This window comes from Carassius gibelio, chromosome A5 (assembly GCF_023724105.1).
Source record: "Carassius gibelio isolate Cgi1373 ecotype wild population from Czech Republic chromosome A5, carGib1.2-hapl.c, whole genome shotgun sequence".
In the NCBI taxonomy this organism is placed as follows: domain Eukaryota; kingdom Metazoa; phylum Chordata; class Actinopteri; order Cypriniformes; family Cyprinidae; genus Carassius; species Carassius gibelio.
The window spans coordinates 15680388-15706981 of record NC_068375.1 but is presented as its reverse complement, the minus strand read 5'-3'; the positions used below and the strand labels follow the sequence as shown (position 1 = coordinate 15706981).

Below are 26594 nucleotides of genomic sequence, written 5' to 3'. Positions count from 1 at the left end.
AATATGGCTCAATATGTTATTAAAGGAATAGTTCACCCAAAAATAAAAATTGTCGTCATCTACTTTCTCTCATATTGCTTGAAATCTGATTTGCTTTAATCTGAGGAACACACACACAAACAAAAAATATTTAGAAAAGCATTTTTGCCCAAAAATTAGCATCCAAAGCAACACTACACGACATGTAGAATTTTCATTTTTGTCTGAAGTATCCCTTTAAATGTCCAGTGTATCTCAAAGTGTGACACTAGAATATGTTTGTTGTGAAATTATTACATTATAGACAATTATAAAGAATGAAGATGACTCTTTCATCATCACTGAGAATGTAACAGAGGGGCTCAATTATGCGGTGGCTCCATGACGCTGAGGAGTTTAGGGGAATTAGATTATCTGATCTGATGGCTACCTTGAGATGAAAGAAGAAAGAAATACCATTAAATCTAAGCACCTTTAGCGCTTGATGTCTTCCCTGAATAGCAGTTTGCCAGTGTCACGGTGGCTTGAATTAAATGTGCATTTGCGGAGAGCAGACAGACCAGACAATTCAATTTGACACTGCCTGTAGAGAAGAGCTGAGGGCTAATGAGTTGCTCTGTCTTTAGTGCGTGTCCCACTGCTTCCGGATCAGCTTTCACTGAAGCCAAACAGATGAGGTCATCACTTTCTGCCCCCGTTGCTATGGAAAAAGAATATAGGCTGGTAATGATATCCACCTTTAGACTGGCCTTATGTTTTTCTGTAGATTATTCCATCCCATTTGACATTTCCTTAGGCTCCTGAAGCTGGAGGCGGGTCATTCTCCACAGAAATATTTTTCTATTTCTTTAGATCTATATTTTCGGAGACTGTAATTTGATATGCACATATGGCACATTATTTCATTTTCTTCAGGCAATAACTGTAAAATAAAAACTGACTTTATTGAAATGAATCACACTGCAAGTACAACACGGATGCAAGCGTAACAGTTTTAGATGATGCCATCTATTTCTTCTAACAGCTGACACATGGATCTGTCTTGAAATACAGTCAAAGATTAATACTTTGTAAATAAATGTTTTCATATTGTCTTTTGACACTTTTTTTTTGCTGACAAGTTATATCTATATATATGCTCTTGGCTTCTTTTTCTTACAATCCATCCTACTGTTTAAGTCACTTTATGAACACAGATTTTGAAAACAACAAAAGATACATCAAAAATGAAAGATGACAAGAACAATAGCAAACCCATCACTAATCTAGTCTCTTTTTCACATATACGGTTTATATAAATGTGAGAAAAATAATACAAACGTGAAACGTAGTGCTAAAAATGTTCATGCAAATGTCTGCAGAAAATCGAACTACATACAGTCACAACAACACGCTGCCGTTCTTTAAAAGAGTGCCTCCAACAGGCAGTGCCTTCGGTTCTTTACTTGATGTTAGTTAGTTTTGATTGCTCTCGATACAAAGGACATAACTGGGTAGCGAAATGACATCTTTCTTACGTCACACTTCTTTGCCCTCTACCATGGAAATAAATCATGTTCGTAAAGCTGCACATGTACTAAGAACACCATGAAAACTAATTTGATTAATTAGTGTTTTTTTTTTTGCAGTTAAAATATCTAAATATACCTAAAAACCAAGATAAATTTACTTGAAGCAAAACTGGGTTTGTTTTCAGATAATATACAGTATATACTGTATGTAATTTATGCTTAAATTACGAAAAAAAAAAAAACGTAATTCTATGCAATTTGCTTCTCAAGTAAATTGATATTGGTTTAAGAATTTTTCGAAATTTTTGCAGCGATAGTTCAAACATAGTCATCTAAGAAAAGCCTAAAAAAGAAAAAAAAGACCTTTTGGCAGCTGTTCATTACGTTGCCATTAACTATTACTTTTGATACATTTTTTTATTGAACAATCATCAGGCATTACTCAATTTCTCGTTAATAAACTACCAGTGCTACTGTGTATCTCAAAGGGTGGAGAATGTCACTTTAGAGTTCCTCAGAGCGAATGACGTGGAACAAGGTGACGTTATACAGCACCTGGTGTCCATTGTTCCATGCGTAAAGAGCTCTGTCCCTAGGGTTATAATCCAGCATGGAGATATGAGAATACTTGTTCTGTAAGGGGATGTCGATATATTCGTAAGTAGAGGAGTTGGTATGGAAAGCATAGTAGACCTTTGTCCCTCCTGAGTATCCGTTGGTGACATAAAGCGTCCCACAGATCATGAAGGCCTCGCCTGCACTCCTCTTTGGGTGGTTGGTGGTGTAGCTTTTGATGACCTGCAGGGTAAGTGGGTTGATTTTGCTGATGACAATGTTCCCTGCATTTTGATTGGTGGCATAAATGGCCCAAAGCCCGCCTTCATCCACCATTAGGTCAATGTCGGAGTGACCACCCCAAGAATAGTGGTAACGGTTGTTGAAGCCGGCATAATCCAGCTGACCGGACCTGCTGATGGTAGCTGTCTTGAAGTCAAATTTGATGATGGTGTTGCTTTGGAACTTATTGAAGTAGATGGAGCCATTGTAGACCACCTGCCCTGTGCCTGACCAGGGGTGAGGAAGCCGGTGTGAGGTGAAGTTGTCCGAATACATGAAGTCGACCATTGACTTGTATTCCCGGACAAAGCGGTTGTTGTGGTATCCATCCATGTACCACACCTGGTGGTGGAAAAAATAAATGCACATCAGTGTTTATATGCTTTACATTGCAAACGAAAATGCGACTGCACTTTATTTTACAGTATGTGCACTTACATAAGAAAATACCGGGGAATATAAGATAACTACACGGGTTAAGATTATGGTAGCTTCACAAGAATTAAGGGTAGGTTCACAATTAGTACTTACTTATTATCTATGTAGTATGTACATGTGTAATATGACAGTAAAAAAAGTGATACCGAAAATGGTTTTGTTTTTTCAAAAATACATAGCAAAATGTTTTGGATCATTTTGGGGGCAAAAAAGTGTTAGAGTGATAAAACTGTCCTGATATCATGAAGAAGAAGAAAAAAAAAGACTCAACAGAAGAATTAAATTCTCAAGGAACACAATTTTTCATTATTATTTTGTAGAATAAAAGAATTAAACTGCTTCACTGCTTACTAAAATTAGAAAAACTTCTGTCCACCAAATAAAAGTGGTGCGACCAAAAAAAAGAAAAAAAAAAAGAAAGAAAAAAAAAAGACACTTTACCGCATCAAGATCACTAAACCTCTTAATATATCAGAGTTTGACTTTTTTTTGTTAGTTCTAACTTGTTTGTAAAATGTCATGTGTTGTGACTCTTTATATATTTATAAATTAATAATTCATGATATTGAAAAGTACCTTGAAAATAGTTTCAAATATATTTACATTTATTTTTTGAAAAATAATGTTTACATGTATGCAAACATATATACTATGTTTTCTATGTTACGTGATAGCTACACCACATGACATTCACCTGGCACATGTGATTTTTTTTTCCCTTTTCTGTATTGTGGATGCTATTTTATGTCATTGATCCCTTCACAGTCAAGGTCAGCATGCAATCTGAATCTTTGGTACTGATGTATTACATTTAATCTTTAACTTACCTATTATCCTATCCCTGCTCTGAACAGATTTCATAAAATCGGATTCTTAAAAAGCATGTTTTTAAACTGTCTGACCCTTTTAAGTGTACATTCACTGTTAAAATTAATACTAAGGCTATCAGAGGCTTCACGCAAGGGCAGCTCTCTGACCCTTCATCAGTCATTTAAGGCTCAGACAGATCTGCAGGCCAGATGCCTTTCTGTTTCTAGGCTTTTCTACTGGATCGATCCATCTCAAAGGAGCTAAAAACTCCACCGCTTCACCTTCAGCCATCCTCTGTGAAGTTATTGCATTAATATATGATGGGTTCATGGATTAGTTGTCAAGCAACTTACTTGCTACTGACATCTAACCAAGATGGATGTGTTAGATTTGTCCAAGAAATTGGAGAAAGATAAAGGCAGGGAACTAAAACAGCTGTACAAGATTTTGCTTTTTAGCACAGAATACTTAAGTTTGTCCGAAAACAAAGATATGAAACCAACAGAAATATACCAGCATTTGTGTGCAGGACATACTGGAGCAGGAATGAACAGACATCATTCAGCTCTTACTGGGAATGACTTTGCTGCCACGCTAATGAAATCTTGCAAGATTTACACCTATCATTTGCATCTTAACGTCTGCCAGTAATTTAATAAACCACACTCTTGGCATGTTTACGAGAAAATATACTGCAGGGACAAAAAGAGTGCTGATAAGACGAAGTCAAATACATTTTAGCAAGGAAGAAAAAAAGAAACAAAAGTGGTTGTGAAGTGATTAAAGCTGTTTTTCTCTTACACAAACGATCCAGGGGAGTTCAGTTAAGACAGTGAAAATTTGATAAACTCACCCTCGTATCACCGTCAGGGGCAAGCGGATCAGTCATCCAGGATCCATATCTTGATCCAGATGTCTTTATGGTTATAGCATCACTTATTCCTGTCAGCTTCCCACAGGCTGATAACGGTAACAATAAAACAATGTTTTATAGTCACCATTTCCTCAAACTCATGTTCAACTTTCTTATTCCATAAGACATTAAAAGACATACTTTGAAGAATGTTCATGCTGCTCTCTTCCATACAATGAAAGTGGATGGTGACCAGTAGCTGTCATGCACAATAAAACCAAACTAAAATTAGTCCATAAGACTTGAGCCATATAACTAAACTGAAAATAAGTTATTCACTGATGACACTGTGTTGCACATTGATATGTATCACACCAGGTTTCGCGCTGATGATACCAAATGTAATTTGTTCTCATGTGTCTCATAATTGTTTGTGATGTGCCACATTTGAATATGCATGTTCAAATCACACAAATAACTTAGTGCATGAGCCACATGGACTACTTTAATTGCAGTAGTCTGGTCATTATTCACTTTCATTGTATAGAAAAGAGCAACATGAACATCCCATCTGACATCTTTAAGAAAATAATAATAATAATATGGATTTATAATGGTGTGAGGGTTAGTAAAAGATGACCATTTAAATTTCTGGTGAATTCTTCCATTTTCTTTTAACATGCTGCTCCTTTGCTTTCTTATGAGTGAGTGATGTGCTGTTAAACTTGAATGTTTTGCACTGGTAAATGGGCATGTGGTGGATGGGGGAGGCGTTGGAGTTCCTGTCATGTTCTGGTGTGTGTTAGGCACTCAGGCAGAAGTTTGCAGGCATCAGTGAACCTCTCATACTCTCTGTTTTGACACAGTGTCAGACAGACACACTGGAGCATAACTTGTATAGTCGTCTGCAGGGTTGTAAGAGTCCTCATACACAAAGAAGTGTGTACTTCTCTCATTTATACTGCGTTTCTCTCTTATTCTGTCACTTTATGTATTTCAGAGAAATGTTTCCCTTTCTTTCACTGTCTCTCTCTCTTTCTCTGGCTGTGCTGTTATGGAAGTCCACTGGGGCAAAGCAACTGCTTTTAAACTAAATGTACATTTATAGATATTCCTCCGTTTCCCATGATACTTTTCCAATATTCTGTTCTTGGCGCTGAAATGCAATCATCATGCTGGTTTACGTAAAACCTCACAGGAGCCAGTTCTGGAGAAAGAACTGTTTTGTATTTCACTGACCTGACTATCTGGTGTCATTACACGGCTCTCCAGAATACTTGATTCTGATTGGTCAATCTTGGAATTCTGCGGTCATCATGACGTGAAACTGTATATCTGACAGTTGTCCCTGGCAACCAGTCTCCATGCTGGTTTTGAGTCTCTCATTTCCCCTGCGTTCTCTTTCTTCTCACATCATGAAAAACTCAAATCAATATTTCATGTTCACGTACTTATTTATCTGGTGAGTCAGCCAGTCACTGTCGCAAAATCAACCCTTTCAGGGTGACATAAGAACTTTCTGCTTTACATCTGAGTTTATTTTGTGATCATGACTGGCTGACTGCCCATTATCGCATATTTATTTTATATTGTACTCTTATTTTTAAATTACAAATCACTGAAATATAGCAATTTTCTTTGAAACAGAAGCTTTGGAATAAAATTACTACTCTTAAATATTACTGATATACCCTACATTCAAGTCTGATCTCTTTATATGATTACTCGTAATCTGCTAATATTGACCTGTGCAATTCCATAATCCCTTTGGGATTGAATGAGTTGCATGTTTCAGACATACTTCTGTAGACAAAACTTACTTTCAGAGATATTTTATGGCACACAATATTCACAGTTACCAGCCTGATTATTGTCTCGGCACAGGTGGCCAGTCTTTACACCAGACCTGATGGCCAAATGTTAGCTAAATAGTCTGTTACAGGCGATAAATTGCAGTTCTGTTAGTGTGTTTATGTGATAACGTAGTGAAGAATCTTTTCTAGGATCATAAAGCAGTCGTACAACTAAATATACAGCAGACTGAAGGCTAGGATCTATAATGCTTCTGACACTGACTGCTGATGCAATTATGTTGAAATATACAGCAAGTAACACTGAGTTCACAGCCATACATCGCTAATGTATGATTACTGTTGCATAGATAACACGTTTATATAATTTTCTCAGATATTTGCATAATATCATGGCATTAAATGTTGCCAACCCATCCCATCTTTTCTTTTGAGAAATCTACTGTGCTGTGTGTAATGTTAGAGAAGCTTAGCAGAAACCTAATACTCCCCTTAATGTATGGATTACTCTTTGCTTGGACTCTGTGAATTAATCTTTTACAACATAACATATGCACCTTTCCAAGAAAATGAATGGAATTGTAAATGGTTGTTGACTTAATATTTTAGATTACATTTTAAATTAATGTATGTAAATATAACTATCGTTCAAGTTTGGGGTCAAAAATATCTTTTTTTTTTCTCTCTCTTTTTTTTGAAAGATATTTCAGCAAGGATGCATTAAATTGCTCAAAAGTGACAGTGAAGAATATATATATATTTTTTTATTCTAATAAATGCTATATTTTGAACTTTCCAAAAATCTCAGAAATGTATCACGTTTTTCACTAAAACTATTTACAACATTGATAATTAATGTTACTTGAGCATTTGGCATATTAAAAGCCTTTTAATGTGAAACTGAAAATAGGAGTATAATTGGCTGCAAATTTATTTTTAGCTTTGCCATCACAGGAACAAATTATTTTTTGGATAAATATTTTGAAAATATTTATTTAGAAAGAAAACAATATTTCACAGCATGACTGTTTTACGGTATGATAATTACAATACTGGACAAAAATTGAGGCACATCATGGGATACTGTTGAAACTGCTTCAATTTTTATGGACAACAATCACAAAATAATTGGCTCAGGCTTCTCTCAAAACTCTATTAACTATGAAGGTAACACTTTAGAATAAGGTTCCGTTAGTTAATGTTAGTTAACTACGTTCGGTAACATGAACTAAGCAAGAACAATCCTTCTACAGCATTTATAAGTCTTAGTTCATGTTAATTTCAACATTTACTAATGCATTATTTAAATCAAAAGTTGTGCTTGTTAACATTATTTAATGCTCTGTGAATTACCATGAACTAACAATGAATAACTGTATTTTCATTAACTAACATTAATGAAGATGAATAAATACAGTAATAAATGTATTATTCATTGTTTGTTCATGTTAATTAATACATTAACTAACATTAACTAATGGAACCTTATTCTAAAGTGTTACCAGTAATATTAACTATGAATGAAGTTCATGTTATTTATACCGGTGAACAAATTATCAGTGTTTTTTTTCCCATCCAGTGATTTAATTCCCTTACGAAATGCAGCATCAGAAATCCATGCAGCCAGGAGATTACTGTACTGAAAGCAGTAATCTTTCAATAGAATCCCATGATCCTATTTAGATGGCTCTCTTTATCACTGCATGCAGCATTTGGCTCAGTGGAAAACTTAAAACTGCAGCTCTTTTTTGGTATTTATTGTTAAGCATCAAAACCCAGCGTGGTGTCCTCCTTTAATCAGTCAAAGTGAGGTTGCATTTGCATTATGCATGAATAGTACTAAACCTGCTATTCTTGTGAATCTAAAACAAATAGAAAGAGCAAGTCTCTATTGTTACACAGAGCCTCTGACCTATATTCCAGTGTATGAATGGTTATTAAAATTTCTGTAAAAAGGCGCATTTTGCTTTTGGAAAAAACTGTATGATGTTCATTCAACTGAGGATTTGTTTATAAATGTGTCCTGTCTCACTGAATTTTGATAATGTTATTTAATTAACCTGTAAAGTCGCTATGAATTCATGCCATGGCTCAGGTGGACCCAAAGGCATTTGTTAGAGGAGAGAACAGCACAGCAGCTTCTCATTAGTCACGTCTATGTCTAACATCCATATGAAATCCATTGCTCATTTCAGAATAAGGCAACATCTGAATCTGCTGCTGCTATGTGGATCAGATTAGCTATGCTGAGATACAGCATTTCAAGAAGGGAAAATGACAGGGATAAAGGAAGACTGGTGTTTACGTCGTGTTGTTTAAATTCAGCATGCTAATGCATCCAAGCAGCACAATAAATTAAAGTGTTTTGTATTTTGCTCAGTCATCATTCAGAGAGTCAGGACTAATGTGTTTAATTTCAATAAATATAGAGGCTACACCATGTTAGCTATTTCAAATATGCCATGAACATGCTATTTATTTATTTACTTTTTAAATGAACATTTGCTGAAAATTGGCCCTCCAAGATGTAGATGAGATGGTTGCTTCATCGGAACTGATTTGGAAAAATGTAGCAATATTTCATTTGCCCATGGATCCTCTGCAGTGAATGGCTGCCATCAGAGTGAGTCCTAACAAATGATAAATACATCACAATAATCCACACGACTCCAGTCCATTAATTAATGTCTTGTGAAGTGAAAAGCTGTGTTTTTAATAAACTAATTCTTTATTAAGATGTTTTTAATTTCAAACAGTAGTTTTGGCAAAAAAATAAATCCTTTATCCATATTGTCTTTTCCAGTAAAAAATAAAAAAACTAAAAAAAAACTGTCTCAATTGAATCAAGAAAAAAATATACACAGATAAAATACTGTTTGAAGGGAAAACAGTTCTAAACAAATGTGTTGGAGGATTTTGATGCCAGAGGACAACAGGACAGCCCTGTTCACTGGAGGAAGCATTATTATAGATTATGGACTCTTTAAAAAACGTTAGTGATGTATTTTTTTAATAAAAAATAGCTTTTCACTACACAAGATGTTGACTTTGTGTGGATTACTTGTGGATTATTGTGATGTTTTTGTTAGATGTTTGGACTCTCATTCTGACGGCACCCATTCACTGCAGAGGATCCACTGGTGAGCAAGCGATGTAATGCTGAATTTCTCCAAATCTGTTTTGATCAAGAAACAAACCCATCTACACCATGGATGAGTAAATTTTCACCATTTCTGGTGAACTACTCTTTTAACAATTTAAAAAAGTAAAGTGTGCCTTTATTTGTGCAGTTTTTAATTTCCTAATATAACTGTATAAAAGCAACACCAATATATTTTATAGTGTCTTTTTCTGGCCTATTTTTGTTATTCAAAAAATATGAACTAGTAAAAAAAATAATATTTTCTTGCATACTAAAGCATACAAAAAAATAACAATAATAAAATGTATTGTGCACTGTCATATATAATATTTTGAAATGAAATATAACATTTGTTTGTGTTTGTGCTCAAACTCATCCTACCTAATTTTTGCATGCATGCACGAAGCCTCTCCTCAAGATTAGACACCCTGTTGTGAAGCTCCTCGTAGTCAAAGGCCCCGATCTCCTCCTGCAGTTCACTTAGCACTGATGTCAGATTCTTGACCTCCTCTTTAAACTGCATTACCAATTTTGCATCGGCCTTGTATTCCTCCAACACAGGTATCATTGGCCTAAGTTCCTCCATTTTCGCTTTTATGGCCTGAAAGGTTAAAATAGGCTTGGTTCAGTAGGCATGCGTGCAACGATTTCGTCCAAAAACCTGTCTTGCCCTACACTTGCCCTCTCTACTATAATTTCTGAGTGTGCTAGCAAATAGATGTAGAGTTCAACATGGTATAAAACAAGTTCTCAGTACACCAGCAAAAATGTGAAAAAACTCTCTTTATTTTTCAAGGTTTAAAATGCAAGGTGTCGAGGGTTACATGCTTCACATACAACAATAGTTTTCCTTGTTTCAAAATATCCAAATGTCCATTAACAAATCTGAATAATAAACAAGGAGATATCATAACATGAGAAAATCTACTCATGGAAGGCTGCAATAGTGGCATGCACAAAAAGACTGCAAACAGATGTCAAAGGTGCTTTGTATTTAAAATAAACTGAATGATGCGATCAGTTGACCAGTTGATTACAATGGCATTGAACTTGTCCTTCAGTCTCTGCAGCTTTGATTTAATTCATAAAGTTAGCCCTGTAAGCAAGAAAATGAAATTTGGTTGAATAACTAACTCGCTAGCCTTTCTAATACATACATTTTGACAGATCCAGCTGTTTGTACAGAAATAATACAGCATTTTATTTAAAACAATAATTTGATATGTTGAACTAACACACAAACACATGCTTGAAATTATATGCACAAGTGATGGATTCTTCCATATGTTTAAAACACATAAATCAGGACATAGATGAAGAAAGAACTTCATATTAATAGCAAGTTATTAAACTATACATTCACTACCTTTGAAAAGCCTGGGGCCAGTAATATATATATATAAAAATGAAAAAAATAAATAATAATAATAATAATAATAATAAATTATATATATATATATATATATATATATATTTTTTTTTTTTCATACAGTATATATATTTTAAATAATTAACTTATGTATGAAGCACTGCAAATGACACTGCAAAAAAAAAAACATAAGAATTAAGAATTAAAAATAATTTCCCTGGTTATATTACACCATTTTGTTATTTTACACAAACTGAGGCCACAATTAACAAATTAGTTCCCAAAACTTAATTTGTATCCAAATTTTAGTAAATCATAGCTGTGTTGTACTAATTTGTTCCCTCATTTTGATATAATTAAAACACAAAGTTTTGGGAACAAATTATAAATATTGTTACAATTGAAAATTACTTAAGTTACTCCAGTCTTTAGTGTCCTTCTCATATGAAATTATTCTAATGTACTGATTTAGTGCTCAAGAAACATTTATTTTTATTATCAATGCTGAAAACAGTGGCTGCTTAATATTTTTGTAGAAACTGTTAGACATTTTTTCAGGATTCTTTAATTAATATAAAGTTCTACAGAGCACCGCACATAACATGAAAGAAAAAAATAAATAAATCGTGCACACAATTTACTAGTTTTTTCCCTCGATGTACTAAAATGTGTGATTTACTATTTCGCTCCCTCGATTTATAAATTGTGCGAACAATTAACTAATTTGTTATCTCGATTTCTACATTTTGTGCACAATTTATCGAATGAAATAGTAAATCGTGCACATGAGTTAGCCTACTATTTTTTCGTGCATGCCATGTGCGGGGCTCAAAGTTCAAAAGACAGCATTTATTGAAATATAAATCTTTTGTGAAATTATAAATGTCTTTACTGTCAATGTTTAATAAACCTAGTAATAATAATTTAAATAATAATACAGATTCCTGAACGTAGAATTCAGTTTGACTAGAACAAAAAATGCTCAATACATTAATTTTGTTTGACTTTGAAGGGTTAGATGATGCCAAATGAACTAAAAGACTGTGCTAGACTGATCTATAAAATCTATGCTGCTTTGGGAGCCCGATACACACACTACAAATTGCAACGTGCAACCAAATCACTGCCCCTCCATTTAGAAAAATAGAAACGGCCTCATTAGCACGCAGATGCAATTGATCTCAGACAGCTAACAATAGTTAAGATGGAAAAGATGCTATATCGCCAAAATGAATCATATTTTGTAATTTACTTTTTGTGGGTAAAATGCCTGTGGTGTGAATATTCTGAGCTCAATTTTTTTGTTTTGTTTTTTTTAAATGTATATGCTCACTAGTTTTCTCAAAGATTGATTTGTTAACATAATTGGGAGCTCAATTAAATAAGTGAGTAAATCTTTTGGTAAATGAGACATATTGTACGAGAAAATATGACATTGACAATGGAATAACTGATCTGGATGAGCTCATGGATTTGTACGCACCTTGTATTGCTTGGCGATATTCTGCTTGTGGCTTTCCTCCACCTGTTTGAACTTGGTTTCCAGGCCTCTCAACTGCACTTCCATTCTTTGCACATACTGCAGGTCTTTCTGGGTCCTCTGGTCAAGATTCTGGATGGACTGAGTCATGTTCTGAACCTGAGAGACGCAAAGAGAACATAAGAGATGAATCATAAGTTATGTGTTGACCGACAGTCTTGCTGAAAGATTTATGTAATGCATTCAGAGAGCTGTGCATTCTGTCAGTAGGTCTTTGTGTGTGGGTTATTTTTAAAAGGTTACTTTTTCCAGGAGCTGTCTCAGTTGTTTGGTCCTGGCATCCCGTGAACACATGGTCTGCTGAGGAGCCACAACAGTGCACACACACCTGCCCTCACTGTCTTGAGCTGAGCTGTACACCTGCCATGACTCCTCTGGGTTAGCGGGCAGCACCTGGGCAAGGGGCAAAACAAAGAGGGAAAAAGGTCAGTGACTGATCAGGATGTGCTTTTTAGGAAGCTTTGTAATAGTTTTCTTCTTTCTCCCACTGCAGTCTTTGAGAGGGTTGATTACCTGAACTCTACACAACGGTGAGAGTGAAAGAATTGTCAGCCAGTTGATGGAAACTGTCATGCCAGTGCAATTTTTCTGTTACAATAATCATACATTTATGCATTGTTTTTGAAAGCCTTGAACGTGAGCATTTGGTTGTTTGTGGTTTATGAATTATTATTTTTTTTTATGAATTCTGTGAAGTAAATATGTCCCCAAGGTAACATTATTTAGTTGGCTCATATCTGGTTTAGTAATCATAAGGATATCTTTTGAAAATCTAGAAAGCAAGAGTTTCAGAATTAAATGAAAATGATAAACAAATTAGTAATGTTTCACACTGTATACAACTGTATTTTTTTAAGCTAAGGTACAGAAATTATAAAGTTTATTTATATCTATATATTTATATAAAGTATATTATTAAGTTATATTATTAAGTATAACTTAATTTCCCTTGTTCAGATTTTATTTCTCCTTGTCCATCAGGTGCAGAGAAGTGTATATTGGTGGTCAATATACTGACATAACAGTGTTATTTTTATTTTTTGGATTTTCATAGCTGGTGCTTTGATGTGAAATGGTCTTATCTCGAAGGGGATTTTATGACCCAGTGGCTTTACATAAAAGAGCCATCTGGAAGAGTGAGTGTTGTTGTATGTCTTGTCCTAATCCCGAGTAATATAATGAATAATCCATAACCAGAGCAGAACGAAAGCACTTTTTATTAAATCGAAGGAACATCTTCGCAAATTGTTTGAGGACAGAGTTTATCACAATACCAAAATAGTGAACACATATACAGTATTATATAAGAAAAAAAAACATAAATAAGGAAAGAAAAGATGATATCTTTCCCTTGCTCACAAACAAGTGATTTAATTAGTATTGACTTCAACACAGGATTTATAAGATAGCAGATGACTACGAAAAATTACTCAAGACTATAAACACACTTGTCTGTATAGTGTGGGACCGGTCTTACCTAATGGTTAGAGTCGGACTTGTGACCCAAAGATCACGGGTTCGAGTCTCAGTACTGGCAGGGATTGTAGGTGTGGGGAGTGAATGACTAGTTTCTCATCCTCCCTCAATACCACAACTGAGGTGAGACCCTTGAGCAAGCCACCAAACCCCCAACTGCTCCGTGTGTGTGTTCACTATACTCACTGCTGTGTGTGTGTACTTGGATGCGTTAAATGCAAAGCACAAATTCTGAGTATGGGACACCATACTTGGCTACACTTCACTACACGTCACGCTCAATAAGTCAATAAAAAAAGTCAATAATCCCCCCGCTGAGACACATTTATACCTGTTTGAACCTGAGAAGACAAAGGTTTTGCCCATTGGAAAAGCTGCATAATATTGGATATCTATTTAAAATTAATCACGCCACTGCCACTGTTAGGTCAAATTTAACCAGCTGGTTCCTACCCCCTCGTTCCCTAAACGAATGCCTTCTGATAAACACAAGATCTCTTAAACAAGAAAGACTGAACTAATGATAATGCATTTTGGCTTTCTTTTGCAAAAGTGGTCAAAAACGTAAAAAAAAAGTCATTATTTGCAACCTTTTGTGTTGCGACACATGAATCATGCAGTGACATAAACAGGAATAGGTTCCACTTAATAATAGAGATCCTTTCTTTTTTATTTTCCTTTGTTTTTATTTATTTATTTATTATTATTATTATTATTATTATTATTATTATTATTATTATTATTATTATTATTATTATTATTATTATTGTGGCTACAGCACAGCAACAGTTCCATCATTACACAATACCAAAATCTAAATTAACATCAAAGACAGGCAGACACATAAATAGTTTAATTGCATCTGATACAACTGCAATATCATAGGATATTAATAATTATATCATATTTATATATTCAAATATTTATATGGTACTGCAAGGTAGCCTACATTAGAAGATACTGTTGGACCAGGGTGAACATGATTCTGCCAAGTACAACATGTTTCTGGATCAACATTCCAATCAACCAATCAGAACTGAGGGACAAGTTTTCAAGAAATGTGGGTTTTAAGCTTACAATCAGGGTTAGAAGCTTCTACACCCTTGTTATTCACCTATCATTTCTCTCTGATTTTAGCAATTAATTATGGGTAGGTTTAGGTTTAGGGGTAGATCTATATTTTTGGACAGTAACGTTGATCCAGGATCAACAAAAAGATGTTGATCCAGGAACAAACGACCAAAAACCATTATATTGACGGTAAAAAAAAAAAAAAAAAAAAAAAAATACATACATACAGGCGGTATATTTCGCATGTTTTAGAGTACTGTATGAACAACATTATTATTATTATTAATTTCATTTTATAATTTACATTGTATAATTTATAACGCATAAATAATATAAATATTTTTCGCAGCTCATGAACATGAACAAAGAGGAAAACTCACGCCAGTGCTCCGGTCCGGCACTCCCGGAGGTGCCACGCTTAATTTGGTGCTATTCAGACCTACTAGTGAGGGCAACGTTTGCGACATCCAGTTGGTGATCATGGCCATCGTGCTGAGCACTACTCCAATTTTCAGCAAAGGCACCGACATCTCTGCTCTGCTCTTTCCCAGTAACCTTCATTATACAGCTTCCAGTGGAGAACTGTGCTGGTAACCTGCGCTGATGACAGAGCTGGTGTACTTCTGTAAAGCACCCAGTGTAAATGAATTCATCTCGGGCATTTCTGCTCGCACTATCCTATTCTGAACTTTATAATTACTCGAGCTCTCTCGGTTTATGATAAGCGTGCTGTTCTGTCTTCTCTCTTCACGCAAATAATGACGGCAGCTCAGCAGAGCATCACATCTCATTGGTTCCGAGCCGCCCACCCGCTCGCTATACGGGTGAAATATGCATAAATATCACAAACCTCCTTAGGCGCTTGACGCACGAATATACAAAATCCCTGAACGCACACAAAGTTTTTTTTTTTTTCGTGCTCTCACGATACCTACAAAGACAGCAATAGTTAAAAACGTGTATTAAGAGACAAAACAGTGTAGCCTATTCTGCTCTCAACAACTGCGATGTTTTAACTCAAGCACCTGCAATAATAATAAAAACAATCAAATCCAAACGTGACCGTACGTTCAAAAGCTGGAGGCTATTGGGTTACGCGAGACGAGGTTATTGTAAAGTGGACCCCCTTTAATAATTCGCGCGCTGTGTAATATTTTGGCTCATTGGTGTAATTTTGCAGCCATCAGACTCTCTCCTCCACATGCATTACATAGTAACCATATTATTTATGCTCTCTAAAGTAACTATGATTGTTAATGCTCTCTGAGCATTTCATTAAACTCTGAAATATCAACATATGTTAGATTCAAAACATAACTCAGTTATGCACAGTCTGAAAGAGAGTGCTTTATGAGTGCTATTTATGTCAGTCAAGTCAGTTCCGAACAGGAGAGTTTTTTGATTGGACAGACAGTTATCTCTCAACAGCATGCCATTGTTTTATTTATCCAACAGAGGGCAGTACAGGTTACCTTCTCAGTTTTTTTTGGACAAAAGTTCCAATCAAACCCCCAACGCCCCCTTCCCAACCATGCTATATATAAACATATTTATCAAATATCTTAGATTTATGGTGTTTGTGCACCAGAGACGTCCTTGACGAACTACTGACATATTAGCACACACAGACAGACTCAAGATTTAATCAACATTCTTGTACTCTTCTTCTTTTTTTATTTATTTTTTGGCTAGCAACGCTTTTTTTTTACCTGCACTAACACATAAATATCCTGTAAATATCACTGATTTACGCATGAAAAGTTTTGTTCCAAACATATTTATAAAATATTTGAGCAATTTTTTAAAACTGAATGTGAATTATAGCACACTATAATATGTGCATCTAATGCCATACCTGGATTTGTATTAAATTAGACTGGATCTGTTTTTTTTTTTCAGTGATTCATATTTGGGATTTGCTATTTGAGATATGAGATAAATGAATCATCCAATTACTATCCAAGTACTATTTTACTTGTTTTATTAATAGCTACTTGTAATAGTATTAAGGTAAAAAAAAATGCCATGTGAAAGACAAAAACAAATAAATGTAATCAAACCTTAATTGTTTCTTGCACAAAACAATCCACAGAGAATACAGTAAATAGGTGAAATTAATTACGTTTGCAATATTCATTTTCTGTACATTAAGACTAATGACCTTGTCCCTTCGGTAAAGCTGAAATGTTACCATTTGATTAGCTCACCGACAGAGATTTCATGTCAAGGTGTACAGAAACAACGAGTTACTGAAGAGCAAGCATCAGTGTGGAGTGTGGAAAAAGCAATTTGCTTGCTATTTTTGTCTTCAAAGTGAGATTATAGTGTCAGAGACAATCACAGAGCGTGGATAATGAGCATACACTGCACAAGCCCTTGAGTGTTTTAACTTGAATAGGGATAACATTACAAATGATAAAATGATACTGATGATCACTCTCTCTCTCTCTCTCTCTCTCTCTCTCTCTCTCTCTCACACACACACACACACAGACACACACACACACACACACACAATAACAGAGACTTCACTGCAACCAAGATGCATTTATCTCACTAAAACTGACAATTATTACCTACTCTGTGAACACGTTCATAATCACCAGCAATAAACCTACATAAAAGTTACTATTAAAAAAAACTCTAGCCATGTGGCATGAAAGTTCTAGAACATTGAATCCCCGATATGATTTTCTTCTAAATGAGGTTTAATCATATTAGTCTATCCCGATCTCTGCTCCACAATAGATTAATCTGCTCTTATGATAATACACGAAACGGCTTATTCTGAGCATATCTGCCTAATTAGTCCGAGATGCGCGCTGAAAATGGCGTTTATAAACCTACTTGGGTGAGTTCAGTGCCCATCAGTACAAGAAGGGTGAGACTCAGGAGCTTGCTCGCGGGCTGCATCTTCTGCCGCCGATGCACCTGATCCGAGGATATCACATGCAGAGCTGTTTTCTGTGCGGCTGTCCAGTCCGGCTCTCTGTTAGATGCCCCTCTTCAACGTACGTATATGTTTTTATTCAGCGCCAAGATAATGGAAAATGGGATTGGAATGGTTTGCAGAACCGCCTCTTTGCATATTTATCTCATCTCAGCTTCTCGACGCCTCCTCGTCCTCTTTCTTGCTGGACCGGCGATCCGATCTCGAGTGTAGGGATGAGCACGAAAGGGGCGAAAATATTACTTCATGACTAGACAAACTTGGCTGGTTAATATGAGCGAGTAGGTGTGGGCAGGAAATTTGAGAAGCGGGACCAAACAGTGGTGCTGAACCGGATGTGACACGAACTGGCGTGGGAAATTCAAAAACCAGAGGCACCTGAACAGCGCGAGCAGCGTGAGAGGAGAGCGCGCTCATAATCTGCGATCACTGCGTGCACGTGAAACAGTGAAACTAAGGTGAAACTCATTCTGTATGGTTTATAAGGGTTTTGAAAAATGGGGACATGGGTTTTGTCCTCATAAGTCACCCTCTCCTTGTAATACCTGTGTCATACCCATGTAATTATACAAAGTTGTGTCCTGATATGTCACAAAAACATGCCCACACTCACACTATAAAATTACATTTCTAAATACATTTATAATATGAACACAAAAATATAGAAATTTTATTTTTAGCCTAAACCAACCTGTACCAAACAAATTCAGGATATTAAAGATTTGACATCATCATTTAATCAATACAAGCAACCTTTACTCCATCCCAGAATGAAAATATACAAAATCACTGAAGGCAAACAAAGGTTTTTTTTTATTTTTTTTTCATGTATACTTGTGGAGCGGCTGACACAGAACATCAAAAGCGGCCTGCATTCAGCTCATAATCTCCAAAATGGCACAACGGTGATGCGGAGAGACACAGTTGTTGAATACATTTTTTTTTTTTTTTTTTTTTTTTTGCATACAAAAAGGGTTCCACTTTATATTAGGTGGCCCTAACTACTATGTACTTACATAAAACAGTAAGTACAAAGTACTTATTGTGTTCATATTGTATTGTAAAACACTTTTGCTGCTATTGAGGTGGGATGGGGTAAGGTTAGGGAGAGGGTTGGAGGTATGGATAAGTTTAAGGGTGGGTTAAGGTGTAAAGTATGGGTCAACAGTGTAATTATAAATGTAATTACAGAAATTAAATACAGATGTAATTACATGTAGTTAAAAATTACTTATTTCTTGAAAATGTTTGTATTACATTGATTATTATTATTTTTGTTTAATGAAATGTTCACCTTGTGAGACATGGGCTGTGATTTATCTTCACATTTCTCAATTGTGCACATACATTAGTTTGTGTCATCATCATTTTCACAACATATTTTATTATTTGACATAGTCAACTTTGCATCAAACATTTTGAAATGAAAAAAAAAACGGGCTGTTTTAATATTTTTAATATTTGTTTTATCTGAAGAATTCGTAACAAATTGCATGCACTGCTTATAGACAAAATTATTTATGCTGCAGATATTTTACTAAACAGATAAACATCGATAAAAACACACATGAATGCAAACAGCAATCTTTTAATTAATGCAAACCTAATAGCATTGCATTAAATTGCACACAGTTATAAACTGTTACCAAATAAAGTTAATAAAACATACATACTTTATCAGAAATATCTGTCTCGTTTGACAGTCAGATACCTTATGATCTTATAGATAACAGTCAGAACAAAATCAGCTCTCCGAAAATGTAAAGTATTGCATATTTGAGTGGTTTGTGTTTGAAACAAGAAATCCCTGTGAACTGATCAACCTGACGCTGACGCTGATCCGCATAATCAACAGAAGAATAAAGCAATCTCCACGTTGTATCTTGATTAATTTCCACACAGATACGCAAAAATTTAGGGAGGATGTTTCCTCGTGTCTTTGATATACCACTATTCGCTGTTAAATTTGAAAAACATTAATTATATCCATCTACCCAGGTTTCGTATGTAAGTTTCCCTTATAGTAAATGCTAGCATCGCAGGACCGGAAATAAGTATGCACACACTCGCGTTGCTGAAGCTCACCATCTTGTGCACCTAGCCCATTCTGACAATGCTTTTCATATTTATCTGGACCTTGACAGTGTAATTTACTTGGCAGTCTATGGTCCCGGTTTTCATCCAAAATATCTTAAATTGTGTTCCAAAGATGAACAAAGCTTTTACAGGTTTGGAATGACATGGGGGTAAGTGATTAATGACAAAATTAAAAATCTGGGTTGGATTATTACTTCAAATACCATTGTTAAGGTTTCCCCAATTATTGACAGTAATTGACTCATCTAAAATAGCGATAGGCTAAATGTCATTGCCATGATGGTCTTAAAAAGCACAACAGTCTAGAGTAAACTCCTTGTATTAAAAGTCAAGCTGACACCTGGTGCTGCAGTATACAATGAACAGAATGTGCAAACAGTCATTGTTTAAAGATGACTTTTTACATTTACATATGTAAATACTAAGTCAATAAATGAACAGAATAATTTAAGGGTCTTTTTTCATGCCACTGGTCCCCTGTAGATGAGTGAGAGCAGATACATCTATATGATATAAAACTGTTGCATTTTAAGCCTGGCCTATAATGCATACATAGGCTAGTATTATCATATACATTTCAACTTTTTAACTTCAACTAAAGCTAAAGTAAACTTAAGTAAAATGACTTTATCAAACAATAATTAGCAGAACCCCTGTGCTGCATTAGGCCCAATCCCAATTCTACCCCTTAGCCCTTCCCCTGTCTCGATTCTCTTTTGGTTGGAGGAGTAGGGGACGGGGAAGGGCCAGACATACCTTCAAACGAAGATTTTTCGGGACCAATCTTCAAACTAATGGGTATGAATTATCTCGGCAACATGGCTGCTACAGTGAACAAAAAGACACATAAATGTAAGCTTTTTCGGCATAAATAAAGATTTCAATGACGAGTAATGAATTGTTTTATGTTAGAATCAATTGTGAGTTCATATTAACGGTCATGTTACTCAAAGAAATGTTTGCCAAAAATGCTAATATTTGCTAGCGTCATTTCATTACAGACTGCATGATAGTGCCACAGCATATGTCTGATCAGGGCGATAACTGCTGTAGACATTGATTATTTCCAATAATTAGAAATCGCTAAACAATTTTCTCAAATATTGCCTATTTGAGAGAGAGAGAAAGAGAGAGAGAGAGAAATGGAAGTTACGTGTATTCGTGTCTGTGCGTTATCTATTTGGAGTGAGTTTACTTAAAAACAGCGTTTGTATCCTCTCGTCACTGGAAAATAGCGATTCAGTATTTAAACTGTATTTAATAAAAGTTGTGGGGCAGCATGACAAGTTTATTTTCTCCTGGATGTGTAAGCTGTGTGATTTCCGATATGTGTGTGTGTGTGTGTGTGTGTGTGTGTGTGTGTGTGTGTGTGTGTGTGTGTGTGTGTGTGTCAGTAAGCTGCTCATTAATAGCCTACAGAACGATAATTAAAGGCTCTAATGCAGACCAGTATATGTGTGTATTGTAAGAGCTAGACGACGAATGATGACATGTGACGGCATAGTAGTGGTGTCCCAATCCTTAGGGGAGTATTTTCTCCCCTACCCCTTGACATTCTGTTTCAAGGGACATGGGGAAGGGGATGGTGGAGGAGTAGGGGAAGGGGAAGGGGAAGGGGAAGGGGAAGGGGTATAAAATAGAATTGGGATTGGGCCTAAACTCATAAGGGATCACAGACTCATTTATGAATATTATTTTTGGAGTTAAAGATGCAAAAACAAACAAAAATCAAGCAAACAGACAAGACTACCACCAAGACCAGTGGTCTTCAACCAGGGAGTAAAAGCCCACTAAATGATTTTATTTTAAATGATTTTAAGATGCTTTAAAATTAAAAATAAGACAAAAAAAATCACCATCTTACTCTCAAAACAAAGTTTTTTTTTTTTTTTTGAAGAACCATGGATTCCACCAACATACCGTAATAATAATATATATATAAAAAATCTATATACATTTTATGAATATATATTTTTAAAATTATATCAAGTTCTAAAATATTTCATTGTGTAAAATTGTAAAAATATTAACTAAAATTGTAAAAAAAAAAAATATATATATATATATATATATATATAAATAATTTAAAACAAATCCATAACATTAATCTTTAATCACTGGGCAGCTGAATATTGTTGTGCCTTGGAGTCAAAAAGTTTGAGAACCACTGGGCTAGACATATGGATAGATGTGGGAATCCAGGGTTATATCGTATTGATGTTAGCCTTCTAGTGTACCTCAGCGCAGAAATAAATCCAGCCTGGAGATTTCTTTTATCATGCCACACATGCTGAAAGACATAAAAAGCTTCAGAAAATACTGCATAGCTTGACTTGAACATTGTTGCTGTTTTGTCTGTGTGGAATCTCGGTCCATGAATCCATAGTTTGTCTCCATTTGTGATGCATTCGACAGTGGATGGTTTGTTGCAAAACTTCAGCAGGTAGTGTGAACTAGTGATATATAGGACATGTGTTGTGTGAAGGGTTAGCCTGAGGTGCTACAAGGTTGCTCACTACCATTTCTGACACAAACGCTGACATGCAGCTTCACAAACCATTGCCTGTCAGTGTCCATGCATCAAGAGACCCTAGGGGAGCCCACCTGCATCAAACTGTGCTTGTTAGCATAGGGATAAGAACACAATTCTATTGTGGATATATATATTCTTTTCATCCAATATTATAGTAGTAGATACCAAATTTATCCTATAAGATAAATGTGCTTTCGCAACAGGGACTTATATCAGTGTCTCCAGCAAACAGTTTGTTTTCCACTGCAAATCCTTGAAGCAGGCTTATAAATGAATGCATAAATAGACTCCCTGCTTAGGCAAGACGAAGCCCTTGAGAGGTTTTGAGACAAGCTCGGGGAGATGTCCCACTTTTCAGTCTCTTTCTCTTTTTGATTTTGAGATCAGTGAATATAAACAAAGCGCTTTTGTTTCTTTTCAATACCTTTGCATCTGTTGTCATAATCTGTCTTTTCTTTTCAAAGATAATCATAGTCTCGTGTGAAAGGGAAAGTAGAACTAGGTGGCAAATGAACGTTTGGAGTTACATAATGTTGGACTTGTAGATTAATCATAGCTCAGTGCAACACAGAGGAACATTCATTATTTTTCAGATTGGACATTGATTGATGCCTCTAGAGGATGTGAGATGCAACACCAGCCTCTTTCATTTACAGAATTTCAGGTCATGCTGCTTTTGCACACATCAATTTCCGGCCTCTTTTCACCCTGCCATGCTCATTATTTAACATCTTGGTGAAGAGATCTCAGTTTGTGCAAATGCCGTGTTCCATAATTGAAGATTTTTTTGTGTTCCTTAATTGAAGATTTTTTTTCTTGGTTGCCTGGTTACTTGTCATTATTTGCAGATGTTTTTTACATTTTACATGTCAAAAACGGCCTGACTGAGCAACCTGTGGTCAAGTGTCTCGATGATGATATGGTATTGAAGGAAGATTTGAGTAAGTCTTGAAATAATGACATAAAATAGAGCAGTTATTTTTTCCATATCAATAGCCAAATGGCTGGTATCTGAAGAGACTGTTCAAAAATAGAAGTGTGAATTAAAATCAAGTTGTGACATGTATCAAAAGGAGGTCTTATCTCACGTAATCTAATTAACAGCATTCAGTCTTCAGCTTTAACAGTATTCAGTGGCACCATCTAGAGCAAGATTAAAACTCTCTTAGTCTCATTAGAGGACAAACCCTCTTTGAAGCAATTTCAGTAAAGTATGCTAAAGAACTAACAAAGCCTTTGATGTAGGATCTAAAACACAAAGAATAGGAGTATACTGTGCCTCATTTTTATAAAAAAAAAAACAAAAAACAAAAAAAAAACAATTCTGGTGGCAATCTTTGATGCAGATTTGCAAATGTTTCATTCTTAAATATGATTGTATGAAGCCTTTGTGAAACAAATCTTTGTGATACAGTATAAATGCATTGTCATGAACTTTGTTTGTATTATTATCATATAACATAAATGCTCACAGAGTTTTAATTATAATCTCTTTTCTACATAGTTGGATCTTCTCATAGTTCAACCTAAAAGGATAATTCTGTCACTACTGACTGAGTGACATGTATGTCATTGTAAGACGGTGGAACACAACTGAAGACATTTTGAATAATATCTGTTTTTTGTCCATACATTTAAAGTCAGTTGGACCCAGTGTCGTTGACCTTCATGTCATTCAAGGCTTTTTTGTTTCTGTGGAACACAAAAGATCATGTTTTTGCTCAATGAAAGTCAATGGCATCCCAAAAAAAAAAAAAAGAAACTTGGCCCAATTATTATTTTTTTTTTGTATGGACAAAAACCTTTTTCAAAATATCCTATTTTGTGTTCTGCTGAAGAACAACAGTCATGGAACGTCATGAGCGTGAGTAAATGATGACAGAATTTTCATTTTGTTGCGATTTATCCTTTTAAACAAGATCAGAGATTGCTCTTATTGAGCTTATTCCCTGTCCTTGTAGTAAATATGCTCCATAGTAATTCTATAGAAATATTTTTTAAAGAACTTTGCCTCCATTACGTTTTTCTTCAGTCAAACAGATAGTACTTCCACATGTTCAGACTTTTACGTGCTGGAAATAACAAGAAGTACAGTATTGTTCAAAATAATAGCAGTACAATGTGACTAACCAGAATAATCAAGGTTTTTAGTATATTTTTTATTACTACGTGGCAAACAAGTTACCAGTAGGTTCAGTAGATTGTAAGAAAACAAACAAGACCCAGCATTCATGATATGCACGCTCTTAAGGCTGTGCAATTGGGCAATTAGTTGAAAGGGGTGTGTTCAAAAAAATAGCAGTGTCTACCTTTGACTGTACAAACTCAAAACTATTTTGTACAAACATTTTTTTTTTTTTTTTGGGATTTAGCAATCCTGTGAATCACTAAACTAATATTTAGTTGTATGACCACAGTTTTTTAAAACTGCTTGACATCTGTGTGGCATGGAGTCAACCAACTTGTGGCACCTCTCAGCTGTTATTCCACTCCATGATTCTTTAACAACATTCCACAATTCATTCACATTTCTTGGTTTTGCTTCAGAAACAGCATTTTTGATATCACCCTACAAGTTCTCAATTGGATTAAGGTCTGGAGATTGGGCTGGCCACTCCATAACATTAATTTTGTTGGTTTGGAACCAAGACTTTGCCCGTTTACTAGTGTGTTTTGGGTCATTGTCTTGTTGAAACAACCATTTCAAGGGCATGTCCTCTTCAGCATAGGGCAACATGACCTCTTCAAGTATTTTAACATATGCAAACTGATCCATGATCCCTGGTATGCGATAAATAGGCCCAACACCATAGTAGGAGAAACATGCCCATATCATGATGCTTGCACCTCCATGCTTCACTGTCTTCACTGTGTACTGTGGCTTGAATTCAGAGTTTGGGGGTCGTCTCACACACTGCCTGTGGCCCTTGGACCCAAAAAGAACAATTTTACTCTCATCAGTCCACAAAATGTTCCTCCATTTCTCTTTAGGCCAGTTGATGTGTTCTTTGGCAAAATGTAACCTCTTCTGCACATGCCTTTTTTTTAACAGAGGGACTTTGCGGGGGATTCTTGAAAATAGATTAGCTTCACACAGACGTCTTCTAACTGTCACAGTACTTACAGGTAACTCCAGACTGTCTTTGATCATCCTGGAGGTGATCATTGGCTGAGCCTTTGCCATTCTGGTTATTCTTCTATCCATTTTGATGGTTGTCTTCCGTTTTCTTCCACGTCTCTCTGGTTTTGCTCTCCATTTTAAGGCATTGGAGATCATTTTAGCTGAACAGCCTATCATTTTTTGCACCTCTTTATAGGTTTTCCCCTCTCTAATCAACTTTTTAATCAAAGTACGCTGTTCTTCTGAACAATGTCTTGAACGGCCCATTTTCCTCAGCTTTCAAATGCATGTTCAACAAGTGTTGGCTTCATCCTTAAATAGGGGCCACCTGATTCACACCTGTTTCTTCACAAAATTGATGACCTCAGTGATTGAATGCCACACTGCTATTTTTTTGAACACACCCCTTTCAACTAATTCAACTAATTGCCCAATTGCACAGCCTTAAGAGCGTGCATATCATGAATGCTGGGTCTCATTTGTTTTCTGAGAATCTACTGAACCTACTGGTAACTTGTTTGCCACGTAGCAATAAAAAAATATACGAAAAACCTTGATTATTCTGGTTAGTCACATTGTACTGCTATTATTTTGAACAATACTGTAACTGTCCTCTTTAATACTCATAAGGTCTTTCCACACTGACTGCTCATTTGCAGTAACTCCAATTTTAATTGCAAATCTAAATTAGTCATCGAAACCTCTGCGTTAACTCAACACGTACACGCGGTTCCAAATGTGCCGTGACTTGAGTCATAGGCTGTCATGTTTGCTGCCAAGACGAGGAGGATGGCGGTCCAGATCTGACTGTGGGGACCATCTGCCTCTCTCTAATTCAGTAACCAAACAAGAACCTCACTCTGGTTCCTTTCCTTACCCACAGTGCACTGCTGCTGAGAACATGAAGGCACTGGCAACTTACTAAAGAGCAGATTAATGCAACTTCTCCCAATGGATGAGGTGCTGGTTAGGTTGGGAGCTTGACTTTTTGAATTAGCCTCATAGCGTTCATAGCATTTCTTGACTTTTTAACCTTCTACTATTGTGTTAAGGTGG

At 35.7% G+C, this 26594-nt stretch overlaps 1 protein-coding gene across 2 annotated transcripts; it reads right to left on the bottom strand.

Moving 5' to 3' along the window:
* Nucleotides 1–902: 902 nt before the first annotated feature.
* Nucleotides 903–18109, bottom strand: LOC127997051 (noelin). 2 transcript variants are annotated; one of them, XM_052591996.1, is made up of 6 exons: nt 17685–18109; nt 12534–12683; nt 12234–12389; nt 9763–9982; nt 4429–4535; nt 903–2669 (listed from the first exon to the last, which is right to left on the bottom strand). In XM_052591996.1, exons 1-6 carry the CDS (start codon nt 17748–17750, stop codon nt 1995–1997), a joined length of 1374 nt encoding a protein of 457 aa, XP_052447956.1. In that variant the 5' UTR covers nt 17751–18109; the 3' UTR covers nt 903–1994. The 2 variants fall into 2 exon arrangements, with proteins under 2 accessions (XP_052447956.1, XP_052447955.1); XM_052591995.1 differs by lacking the exon at nt 17685–18109 and adding an exon at nt 15218–15598.
* Nucleotides 18110–26594: the final 8485 nt, after the last annotated feature.